General features: G+C 41.4%; 2 protein-coding genes across 2 annotated transcripts in view; one reads left to right on the forward strand and one right to left on the reverse strand.

Moving 5' to 3' along the window:
• iqub (IQ motif and ubiquitin domain containing) overlaps positions 1-12,778 on the forward strand; it is a 270,442-nt gene that overhangs the window by 20 nt on the left and 257,644 nt on the right. The window lies entirely within an intron of this gene.
• On the reverse strand, positions 148-12,069 carry LOC311263601 (mixed lineage kinase domain-like protein). Its single transcript, XM_084363793.1, has 11 exons — positions 12,004-12,069; positions 8,482-8,935; positions 6,810-6,887; positions 6,286-6,463; positions 5,491-5,588; positions 5,259-5,397; positions 4,384-4,468; positions 4,125-4,279; positions 3,072-3,121; positions 2,201-2,341; positions 148-879 (listed from the first exon to the last, which is right to left on the reverse strand). The coding sequence occupies exons 2-11, from the start codon at positions 8,927-8,929 to the stop codon at positions 830-832; spliced, it is 1,422 nt and encodes a 473-aa protein (XP_084219919.1). The 5' UTR covers positions 8,930-8,935; positions 12,004-12,069; the 3' UTR covers positions 148-829.

A 12,778-nucleotide genomic window follows, 5' to 3' on the forward strand; every position in this document is an offset into this window, starting at 1 on the left:
AGCTATGACTGTCAAAATAACCGAACTTTTATTCATGTAACGTGAGATTGTTTGCTGAAGAGAGACAAAAGACTCAGTCCATCATCTGTTTAATCATATTAATTTTGACAATATTATTTTCAACACAAAATGGCTCTAACAACTGTACAGGTTTGTTTATTGTTTTTATTTGGTATATTGCAGCATTTAAACATCAGCACTCGTGTTGCATCAGACACCACTGTTATTCACAGAGACAGTTTGTTGTCATAAACATAAAGGCTCAGAGGTAAACAGTTTGAAAATGGTATTTTGTTGTAACATAAACTTTGACCACTTGGTGGAGACCTTTTCTGTGTGATGAGATGTAGTTACAACGGCCTCCAGAGCTGGTGTTTGTAACAAGTTTGCACGTGTGTGACAGACAGTATACAGTTATAGCATTAGTGACCTGCAGTTCTGTGGTTAGTAAGTACTGTAGTATACAGTGTTTTCCTCCAAGTCATCCTAAAATGTCAACCAGCAGTCAGGAGTCCCTGAGCAGATGCTTGAGCTACTTTACATGCATTCATTAAAAAATAAAAAACCCTTTAAGTCAAACACCCCCCCGCCCCCACAGATCCATAGGAAAGGTTGATTTTTGGAACAGCTTCCTGTTTGAGACGTTTTCCAACAGTAACGGTGAACTGAAACACAAACTTATGGCTTTTAGTGTGTTGTAAACTTTCTTGTGGATTACATGCAACTTTTAAGCGAGCCAGAGACGCGTTTTACGGTTTCACAACTGTACTTCTTCTCCTGAGTATGACCAGAGACCCTGAGTACTGAGGATGAAGAGGGATGAAGAGTTTTATTGCTCCTCTAACTTTGCCACCACGCTGCGCAGTTTATCCACCAGCACTGCAGAAGAGAGACAGACAGCCACATTAGCATCATCATTATTCCTTGTTATATATTTTCACACTTTGCCACATCATTGGAAGAATGTTAATGTTTCTTTGATTAATAACTGTTTATGGTTGTGTATTTCTTTTTTATATGTATCTCGTATGCTTAACTGGAAATTAAGGAAACATTCTACACTGAAACACGATCACTCATTTGTGAGGCAGTTTTGCAGATACAGTATCTAAATATAATGATCTAAAAGTAATATATAGGCAACGTTGTATCTGCTCCGTTTCATGTCAGTAATGGTGTTCGTCGAGGTGTTTATTGATCTAAATAATTAAATAGGTGTCATACAGGCTGACTTGTTGGAAACTCTGTCATCAATCGTCTGATGTGTGACGATGAACTGGTTATCTTACTGAAGGCGTACTCACAACACGGCCAAGATCATGATATTATATTAAATGTCATGATACTTAGAAGTAGAGAGGACAGGAAATCAGTTTTTCCTGTGTTCCTCTTATGTCATGTGAAGAAATAAAATACCCTGGTCATTTTCTCACTGATGATCTAAGTGATATATAATAATTGACAGAGTTATAGGGCCAGTATGTTGCTTTGCAAGTTTAGTATGTGTTAAAATGTTCTTTATCTTTAATTTTGGTTTGAATATTGTTTATTTCTTATGTCAGAAGTTGAACTTGACAAATCTACTGCACAACATTATACGACTGTATTCAAGTAAATAAAATGCGCATATATAATAAACTAAAATCTTTATTCTGACCAGTCAGAAGCATTTGTCATTGTCATCATTTGTGATGTCACTGTGTCTCTGTGAGGACACTATGGTCTGTTGTTGTGTTTTAGGGGGGTCACCAGCACATGTTTGGGTCTGGGACTGTAAAGTCCTGTAACGTCATGCTCTAGAGGACGGCACTGCCTCAGATGGAAAAACATTAGTACTATTACCTGACTTCGTGGGAACATGCTTTCAACACAGTTTGCAGTGCACGCGTCTCCGTTTTTGACAGACTTTAAATACAATATCTCCACACTACCAGATTCCTCTGAACCATCTTTTCAACAATGTCCTCCTTTAGTGTCTTGGGCTGTGTCTTCTTCGGTAACACTGTCGCTCCAGTTAACATTTTCTGTTGTCATCTTCTCTTTTATCTGCTCCCTCTCTTGACGTACTGATGTGCAGACTGCAGTGTGGTGTGGTGCTACTTATCTTTTATCTAGTTTGTCTTGTTTATCTTTGTTTTTTATTTCTCTTTTCATTTCTATGGGACCTCTGTGAGTCAGAAATAAAGTAATTGTAACTCACCTCCAGCAGATGGTCTCTGGAAGCTCTTATAGGCCCGACAGGTGTTGATCAGATCCCCCAGTGGTTTGGGACAGTCGTCAGGCAGCGGCTCCTGATATTTCTCTTTGCACACTCTCTCATAGATATCCTCATTCGCACAACCTGGAAGAAAAGTGAGAACACATTATGAGCAGAAATAAAGTGGCAACCACTTATAGTGATCATGCACACAGACACAGACCCTGCACTGACGACAAAGTCCAAGGACTTTGTCTAAAGTCGAAAGTCTAAAAGTCTAAAGTCCAAAAAAAAAAAAAAAAGACAGAGAAAGAAATAGAAATAAGAAATAATCAGGCTGTAAATAAAGTTGATAAAACTTATGTAAAGCAATTGAAAATGTAAAGTGGGTAAATGAAAAAGAGAAAGTGAAATGGAAGAGCTCAAACTGAAAGCCGAAATTTTAAAGATGAAATTTAAATGGTGGAAATAAGAAAAGGGAAACTTCAAATGAGGAATAGAAAAGCTTGAATGGAAACAACTAAATTAGTTTTGTTTTGAATTTGCATTTCAGGTCTGTCATTAATAATAAAGGTAAAATAATCCATAGATCTTTGCAATCTTTGTCATTTTAATTGTAATTTTAAGTCGGCTTCACTTTAGTAACGAGTGAAATCTAAAACAGAGCTGAAGGTAACAATTTAATGTTTCGCTCCGGTCAGGCTGAATAAAACTAAGCAGGAATGAAAGTGTGATCAGCTGACTCCTTTGACACATTTTAAATCTGAAGATAAACTTTGTACGCCACATTGAGTTTTTTTCACTTTTGCATGGGCAAAAGAGAGTGAACCGAATCAGAGCTGGATGTTGAACTCCGTGTTGTGCAGATACACACCTTCAAAAGGTCTCTTACAGGTTGCAATTTCCCACAGGACGATTCCGAAGCTGAAAGACAACAATAAACTGTTTATTTTATTCTATTCAAGTCCAACTCCACTAAAACAATGTGTTACTGCGTAGGATGATAAATGTGCAGAGTTTGACACTGGAAGGCTGTTTTCACATTCATCTGCTGGAGGAGGAAAGCTCCTCTGTTCTCACCAGTTGAGTGCTTTTTGCTTCGGCATTGTGAGGCAGCTAGGAAGGGACTCGTATCTGATATTGATCGCCCTTTACAGTGGCCGGTTTGACGACAGGAAATATAGTACGGAGGTGCTTTTCTTGCCCGTTTGGCTCCAAGCCAAGGCAGAGCTGTCAAAACTAAAAAATAGTTTTTTCTTTAAAATATGATCCAGTTTCACCGAAACCAGTTAGTGGTCGGCCTGCTTAATCATAACAGCGGTTTCTGTATAGACAGAGAGGTGTTGCCTTTCACACAGGTGCAGAGATGAGGATCTTGTCGGCCGTCTGTGTGTAATTATTATGAACATTTTTTATACATATAATTTTCCAGGAAGTTACAAACTAAAATATCGTCACAAACACTTTTTGTGTTTGTTGTTGATACGGGCATGTATAGATGAATCACACACTACACACTATGTTGATGAAAAGTCTTGGCGACACATAATGGCTCTTAATAGTTGTAATTAATGATTAATAAATGATTTACTGACATTTTATATAAACCATTAATGAGAAGAGCGTTTGGGTTGCCAGGTTGGTGTTCTTCCAGCAGGACTCTCACTTTGTGTTTTGTCATCAGGAACCCCTCAGATTAACTGTTTGACTGCTGCTGCAGAGCATCTGGACCCAAAACGATTGATTAGCGCCCTGATAGCATTTACAACTGCTAACCTGATGTGATATCTTAAAAAAATCCCTTTGAGGTTTGCTGCATTTTTATAACTTCCAACCTGATGGCACATTTAAAAAAATGAAACCAAAGAGCATTTATGATACTGAACATCATTTTAAACAACAGATGAAGTTGTGGTTTATTTCTGACCTGTACATCTCGCACTCTTTGTTGTAGACGTGGTTGATGCTTTCGAGGGCCTCAGGAGACGAGTAGCACAGAGACCTGATATCTTGGTCAGTCATGGACTTCTTTGTCGACTTTCTCAGCGATGTCTCGGTTTTCGCCAGCTCAAAACCTCCCAGCTGATAAAAAAAATAAATCAACGACGTCAAGATTTCATTCCCATTCACCAAATCCCGCCACTCGACGGACCGTGAGCACTCCCAGCATGCACTGCTCTCAGTACCTTGACTGTGTAGCCTTCAGTCACGAGGAACTTGCAGCTGTTGATGCATCCATGCACCTTGGATTTTTCTTCCGTCTGGTGCAGCCTAAGAGACAACAGTGATAATCATGTTGCTTCTGTCATAAACAATCAATCAAGAGATCATTTAAAAGCTGCACTTTAACTCTCAAAGTGCCAAAAATGCATTTAAATAACTCAACAGCAATGTCTCTTCCCAGAAATCACGACCTTGTTGTGAGCAGTTTCATAGAGGAACTATTTTCTTTCTGTATCACCGAGCACGAGGAAGTGTTCCTCTACTCATAGAGGAGAGGCTAGCCAACTAAGCTAAGTAAGCTAGCTAACGTTGCAGGTCAGCAGAGGAGAACTATTTTCTTTCTGCTGAACTGCTACAACATATCACCGAGCAGAGAGAAGAGTCTAGCTGGTGGCAGTGCAAAATGTGAATTTTAATGATGTTAATAGCCTCTGTGCAGTGATGAGGGGAAAACATAGTTCCAACATGAGACTGCTCACAACGAGGCCTGTGGATTATCGTGAGTAACCGGTCATGATTCCTGGAAGGAGACATTGCTGATGTGTTTTACAAACGGTACAGGTAAGAAAAATATGCAGTTTTTATTTTAGGGTGAACTGTCCCTTTAAAAAGGGGGCAAACATAAACAGACTCTCCTGTCTGGAAAATGTAATGTAGCTTCATAATATGAATCACAATTTAAATTACATGTACTGTGACGGAGGGTTATAATCACATCGTCCACTCCTAACAAAGCATTTGACGTTATTAGTCTCACCTGCACAATTAAGCTCCTCCCCCTTCCTCTCTCTGTGTTTCATCATTTTCAGACATGTAAATAATAATTGGCGTGACTCACCTGTAGAGTCCTTTTGCTGCGTCCAGACACATTCGAGCTTTCCTGGTCCAGGACAGCTTCCCGCGCTCAGAGTCCAGGACCTGACGCAGACTTCCCTTCTCACAGTACTCCATGATGATGAGGAACTGAGAGCTGGGTCCTACAGGCAGTCACAAGGCCACATCACGTCACTCTACTTGTAAAGGTGGATTGTTCCTGATACTCTGTGATTCGTGTGCTGCAGTTCACTCACCTTCCCCCTGGACACAGATGCCAAACATTCGCAGGATGTTGGGCGACTCAAACCGCTTCATGGTATCAACCTCCTTTTTGAAAACAGACTCTACCTCCCTGCACACAGACAATGTGTTTATCTTTCACTGAAGTATAAAAGTAGAAATACCACAGTGTATAAATACTCCTGCATGAAAAATATTACCTTAAATTCAAAAGTATACGCATCAAAAAGTATTAAATATGCAGAAAGGCTCATTTCATTATATTATTTGACATTTTCATGTTGTGAAAGTGGAGTTGATTTAAGTTACTTTATACTTACTTGTGAATTTACCCTCTGGGATCAATATGATCATAAATATGAAGTCATAGTTTGTTCATAGATTATATTTAGTAGTGTTATTATCAACCTTTTCTAAACGTATCATAAAGTAAATATTCACTGCTAAATTGTACTGTAGGTATAAAATAAAGTAGCGGTCAGAATCAAAGGAGAAACAAAGTGACTAAATGTTAAAGTTTTTTGGGCTCAAGTGTTTGAGACACGAGCAGTAAAGTTCTGCTCGAACAGAAGCTGTTTGTGTGACTTGTTGTCCGACTCTGTTGGAAAGCAAAAATAGGACGTCCAGCAGCTTAAATGCGACAGTAAACTACGTCAGAAGTGGTCAACCCCTCATCTTTTGGACATCAGACGCTGCATTGGATTGTTATTTAATGCTGGTGAGTCTGTGGTATTTATGTGACCAAAAGTAAAGCATGCAAAAAAAAAAAAAAAAAGTTCCTGCATTTTAATTTGAAATGTGGCACACACCTCGGGCTGGTGTTCACGAGGTCAATGTATCTCTTGATGGCCACCTGGAAGCCGTGGTACTCTCCTCTGTAGACCTCTGAGGTGGGTGTTGTCATGAAGGGCTCTTTGGGATATTCGTACTTGAGCTCGTTTGGTTTGATCATCCGGATGTCTTCCTTAGTGATGCTGGGCTTATTCACTGTACAAACACATGGGCACAAGTTACCTTTTAGTTTTTTTGTTGTTGTCATTGTTGTTGTTGTTTTGGCCACTAGGGGGCAGCCGACACGTGTTGGTAACATTTAACACTTTATACTGTATGTCGTAATATTTAAAGCCGATATAAACAGTTGCTTATTTCCACATCCAGCAGTTACATGATCAACTCCTGAGGGACAGATGCTAAATGCTCCACTGTGAGCCTGTTCACACCCGTTTTATCATCCGTTCTCGTTCACACCTGGAATAAATGTGCCGAATAAATGCAGCGATACATTTCCAGTAATATCCGACTATCATATATTGAAGTGTTTTGGTGTACCCACTGATCTCCAGGAGATTTTGCACGCTGATTTTGAGTTCTTCGAATTCTCTCCGCTGACTCTCCATGTGTTCGATGAGCACTGAGGAACAAACAAACACAGATGAAACAAATGAAACCAAACACTTAATCCTGTCGGTTCCTGTTGCCGCTTACACAACGCAAAGCTCAGTCGTGTTTGCTTACAGTCAGACCAAAATTTGGGAACTGCCAAAGTTCCTCTGACTCACTCGTTTGCTTTCCCGCCTCAAGAGTGAGATCCACTTTTTAACTTTGGAGATTAAAAAGTGGATTTATCTTCACTCCTGTTTATCAACCTGACTGCAGCAGTGACCCGGAGGTGACCTCCATTGTCGGGTGTTTCTGTTCTGTAATGTTGACTGCTGACTGGAGCTGGAGGGGAAATGGACTTTACTTCATGAACGTAACGTTACAGAGAGGAGAGAGAGAACCAGAACCAGAACCAGAGTCTCTGCTGAGTGCTGAGTTCACTCAGAGCTTCACCTGGATTCAAACACACACACACCTTCTGTGTGTGCTGTTGCTTACTAACGTTAGCTTACATCTAGTGCACAGTGAAGTAATCTGCCTGGGTTAAGCAAATAAACACAAATGATCCAGCCAGGTACGAATGTTTACAGATGATGTAATGTTGTTAAGTTTAGTCCGTTACCTTAAAGTGACAACGATTCTCGCGCCCCTTTGGACAAAAGCGGTACGATCTGTTGATCTTTCCTCGCACATGCATTTGTTTTGGAAGCAAGTGACAGAGAGGCCGCAGGATGGATCATGATGAGGTCATGTATTTATATGTGATTTTATACGTATATGTGATCGGAGCCGAGCACAGGCATTACTAATAACTATATAAAAAATAGCAGTCTTTTCGCTGATGGTCTCGTTTGCTGTTACAGCTCATTTATAATCATCAGAGGAATCAGAGACTGTTTCATAAACACTTTAAAGTTCCTCGTAGTCACTTCAAGTAAACTTCAGGGTTTCTCTGGTTATGAACATTGTTGGAAAAATTTGAAATAATGTAGGTACACAGCTCAACAACATATATAACAAAGGTCTGGTCAGTTTCATGCAGAATTTCTCCATATTATATCTTTAAATCTTGCTTTAAATCAGCAACGTCTAATGTCGCAAACTGTACCTAACTTCTCTGTGGTCCACAGCTTGTTCATGAGGTTTGACTGGAGTTGTGGGGATAACAACATCCATCCGTTTCAACATCCAGATTGTAAATATGACCAGGCAGCTCAGTCGCTGGAATAACAAGTTGTCATCGTACGTTTTTGCAAACAGGGGAATCTAAAATCTTATCTTAAATCTCTATGTTTCATCGTATCATATCAACATTTCTACAATACGTTATTATAGGGAGGAGAGCGGTCAGTGGTCAGGTCATACCTGTGAGTGAGATGGCTGCTAAGCAGGAGACCACTGTTCAAGACGACTACAAAACAACTGTTGTCAGGACTTATTCCAGCTGAATTTGGTGACAAAATTGGGTATTTTCATCCAAACCATGATCACCCCCTGATCCTAACCAAGTGGTTTTTGTGCCTAAACCTATTCAGACCATCAGCACGTCGTTGTCAGAACAATACATTGAAAAGACATAATGAAATGTTGAAACGTGCAGAGTCATAAAGCTTCAAAACACTCACATCTCTGCAGCTCCTTGTCGTCCTCCGTCCCGTCGACCTCGTCTTCTTGCTTTCTGGTGTTCAGTTCAAACACCTCGAACAGGATGTCCCCCTGCTCCACCTGCAGGGCTCCAGACAGGACCTGGAAGGCGTCGTTGAGGCGCTCGTTCACACTGTTGAACTCGTCTCCGTGGCTGCTGGATTTAAGGATGCGCTCCACCCACTTGGCTAGAGTAAATTTCCTGATGAGCTCCTGGGCTGATGTCAGAGTGATACGGAGTTCCTCAAGAGCTTGTTTTACGTTGGCAGATTTCTGTGCCTGCCCTCTGTGTTCGATGGACCGCACCAGCATCTCCAGGCCTTTGACTCTCTTACAAACACGCTGACAGCGCTTCCTGTTGGCCTTCACATTCTCCACCAGCTCGTAGATCTTTGAGGCGATGGACAGGATGTGCTCTACGTAGTCCATGATCAGCTGCAGGGGACAGAGAGGCAAATAAAGCTGAAGTTGTGGTGGAAGAATCCCTCATATCTTCGAGGTGCAATATGTAAGAATTTTAGGAGAAAATATTCAGGCCCATCCCGCTCCAAAGCTCCTGTGCTACCGGTGTAAACACCAACACTGGTCCATGGGCCCCCAGCCTGAACTGAACTAGCTAGCGGCAACTACAGTTGGCGGCATTTAACGGTGACTCTGGTTATAGACTGGCCCCTGTTATAAATCCAACAGGTGGCCAATTCTTACATATTGCACCTTTAAGTGAACGTTTAAATACTGCTCTGTCACTAGTATATCCATTCATCCATCTTTTAATGTCGCACTAACAGTTTGTACAGTAATGTTTACACATATACACCGATCAGCCACCATATTAAAACCACTGACAGGGGACGTGAATGACATCGATCATCTCACTACAATGCAGTGTTGTGCAGGGAAATCGTGGGTCCTGGCATTGATGTGGATGCCACTCGACACACACCACCCATCTTAAGAGCTTTGTGGAAGTTCACCCCTTCATGGCGATGGCACCCACCGATGGTAGTGGTCCCCCCAGCAGGACAATGAGCCCTGACACGCCACAAAAACTGCTCAGGAATGGCTTGAATAACACAACATAGAGCCCGAGGCCTCCACATTCCCCAGATCTCAACCTGATCGAGCATCTGTGGGACGTGCGAGAACAAGTCTGACCCGTGGAGGCCCCACCTCGAAACAAACAGGACCCAAAGGACCCACCACAAACGTCCCGGTGCCAGACACCCAGAGGTCTTATCAACATGCCTTGACAGGTCAGAGCTGGTTTGGCTGCACAAGGGGAACCTGTACAGTGTTAAGCAGGTGGTTTTAATGTTGTAGCTGATTGGTTTATGGTCTGATGTCTCTCTCGTGCTTAAGTTTTTCTTCAGTCTGTGGCCCAACAGGTGAACTATGTCAAACTAACATGATGGGCAAGTGTTTTAAATATATGAAAGCATCCAAACATATAGTTTAGATGAGATGATACTTTGAAATAACATCATGAAAAAAGAAATTAAGTTGTAAGTTAGCTACATGACACAGCAGAAGTTACTGTAAATAAACATTGTGATTGTAACCTGCCTCTGGACTCGTGCCACTACCAACATAAAATGTAGAAAGAACAGGAAGGATTTAATCAGACAATGTGGTTCTTCTAGGAAGAATTTCCCGGTGACTTCTGACAGATTTAAAAATGAAAAGAAATGTAAATAACTGTTGTCGGGACAGGACAGGACAGCTCCACCGTTATTATCAGCAGCTGGCTCTGTATTGAACGGTGACGTTGAGCTCATGTGCTGTGAAGTTATCCTCAGAGAAGATTTCCCACGGGAACGTCTCCTCAGACCCAGTCAGGAGGCCTGTAGTGCTGAGCTGATTCACAGTCCATCACTCACATCCAAACAGACCTTCTGACTGTTTTTTAATTAAGTTATATCTCCTCCCTCCGTGCTGATGAAAGTCAGGTCCTCAAAACATTTCCAGAGCTTCACAGTAAAACACAGTTGCAGCGTTCTCCTAAACAACTGAAGCAGCTGGAGACTTGATTTAAAATGTGAAAAACAACAAAATAAAAACACAATCCACGTCTCCAGAAGATCTCAAATTGATTTGAAAAGATGTTTTTAGCCCCTTTTTGAAGCTGAACTCTTCACTGTAGCTCTGAAGCTTTAAGGATTAGCACACACTGTGGCTGAAGCGGGTGCACGAGCTCAGCTGCACGTCGAGGGTGTAAATAACATTTAATAAAACAATTTGTGATCTCAGAGCTTCTGCAGACTTGGATTACACTGGATGAGCTGTGTGGAGTCATGTTATCCTCTTCTTTTAGTTGTTTTTCTGTTTTAAATCAAGTCTTTACTTCAGTTGTTTAGCAGAACGCTGTTTTACTGTGAAGCTCCAGAAATGTTTCGTGGACTACGACACTTCAGCTGACTTCATCAGCATGGAGGGAGGAGATGACGACTGAGCTTTAATTTTTGGCTGAACAAACCGACTCCACATCAGGAACTGAAACTTTTCTGATGTGACAGCGTTGATTCAGACAGATTGTTTGTTGGTAACTTATGATTACAAACCAACTATGGTTGTTTAGCTCTCAGACGACGTCAGCAGACTGACTCATACCGTTTATCAGCAAACAGCTGCAAGGCCTCACTTCATACCGCAGGACAAAAACAGGCTCAACATTCAGATCTGACTCGTTTCTCCTCTCAGAAACTGAAAATGTAAATGAATTTTAAATAGTTAGACAGACCAGACCAGATTTAAAAAGGGCCACAAATATGATGAGGTCATGAAAAAGTGATGCTGAAGTAATCATGATTACAGCTGATTACATGTGCATTGCTGTGACTGGTCAGTTTTTTTGGCTTGTCACTATGAAGAAGACATGAAACATCAATAATAACTCAGAAATCATGATGATTTAAACGCCTCAGTCGTTTTGTTCCTGAAGTCAGGCATGAGATACTACGAATACATGTACTTAATGAATACTTCTTCATGCATGTAGTCCTGATAAGTCACATGCCTCAGCATAAAGCGTTACTGGATTTAAATGTATTATTCAATAATGACTCTTCTGCAGTTCTTCTGACTCAAGCCACAGTCTGTCAATATGTAATGATTTCTTGTTTGTAAATCCTGAACTTCTCTGAGATTTGTTCTTCTGGTAAATGTTTGTTTAATCTGTACTTTCATTCAGATAAGCAGGTTTAACACTCCACCTTTAACACACAGGAGCCTGAGAGAGGGTAATTACCGCTCTCTGTTGCCCTGCAGGGAATAACATACCTTTGTTTTCCTGTCACCTTTCACCAGGGTTTGACAGATCAAACCTCAGGATGTGTCACTGAGTTAAACATTTCTCTTTGGCAGAACTGCAGACCAGCATTACAGTAAAGCTTGTTGTGAACTCATATGAGTTGTTGTGCTCCCGATCTACAAGCTGAACCTGCAGCAGACTCACAAGCAGAGCAGTTTACTGTGGACATGAAGACATAAACATAAAGATGACTCACCTGTGAGTGGACGTCAATGAAAGCTTCTCGTCTGAACGCAGGGAAATGTTCTTTGTGTGTGCTGAGCAAAAATGAAACTGCCTATATACCCTCAGCTCCTCCTCCCTCCGCTGCTTGCTGCTTCCTCTTCCTCTCTAACATTTCCAGTCCTTCCCCCCTCTGAGTGTTTTTCATGCCCTGCTGACACACCCAGGATTCATTCATCTTGTCCTTGAAGCAGAAACTCACCGCGGGGTGAGAAGTGCAGAGCAGATCAGATACGGAGGCTAAATGCTATTGATGATCTGTCAGGATCACCCGTCCTCAACCCAGCTCAAATCCACATACACAGCTCAAAACACGGCAAAAGTTATCTCATAAAACTTTTAATTAAAGCCTCGTTCATAAAGACGCTCTCAGATTTATACTGTGTGCTTACGTTCAAATAATAATAATACATTTATTTTGTATAGCACTTTTCATGGTACACAAAGACACTTTACAGGTTAAAAAGCAGAATAATAAAAACAACACAATAAAAATACAAAAAGAGACAAGTTATACATTAAAAACAGTTTTAAAAAGGTGAGTTTTGAAGGTAGTGAGGTCTGTACAGTCTCTCTGTGTGTGTGGGGAGGGAGCAGCTGCTGAGAAGGCTCTGTCGCCCCAGGTTCGGTGCTTGGTCCTGTGTGGTGGAGTGAGGAGATTTGGGCCGGAGGTGCGCAGGGTGCGGGACAGGTTGTGGCGGTGGAGCAGGTCGGTGAGGTGGGGTGGGGTGGGGCTGGTTGTGGAGGGC

Source organism: Pagrus pagrus (assembly GCF_965226575.1).
Source record: "Pagrus pagrus genome assembly, chromosome: 10".
Classification (NCBI taxonomy): domain Eukaryota; kingdom Metazoa; phylum Chordata; class Actinopteri; order Spariformes; family Sparidae; genus Pagrus; species Pagrus pagrus.

Excerpts from the sequence above, each read along its gene's own strand:
- LOC311263601 (XM_084363793.1), bottom strand. The coding sequence starts at position 8,929 with ATGGACTACGTAGAGCACATCCTGTCCATCGCCTCAAAGATCTACGAG. Across the intron at positions 5,398-5,490 it reads CATCTGTGTCCAGGGGGAAG|GACCCAGCTCTCAGTTCCTC; the intron begins GTGAGTGAACTG and ends GACTGCCTGTAG. Across the intron at positions 4,469-5,258 it reads GCAGCAAAAGGACTCTACAG|GCTGCACCAGACGGAAGAAA; the intron begins GTGAGTCACGCC and ends GTTGTCTCTTAG.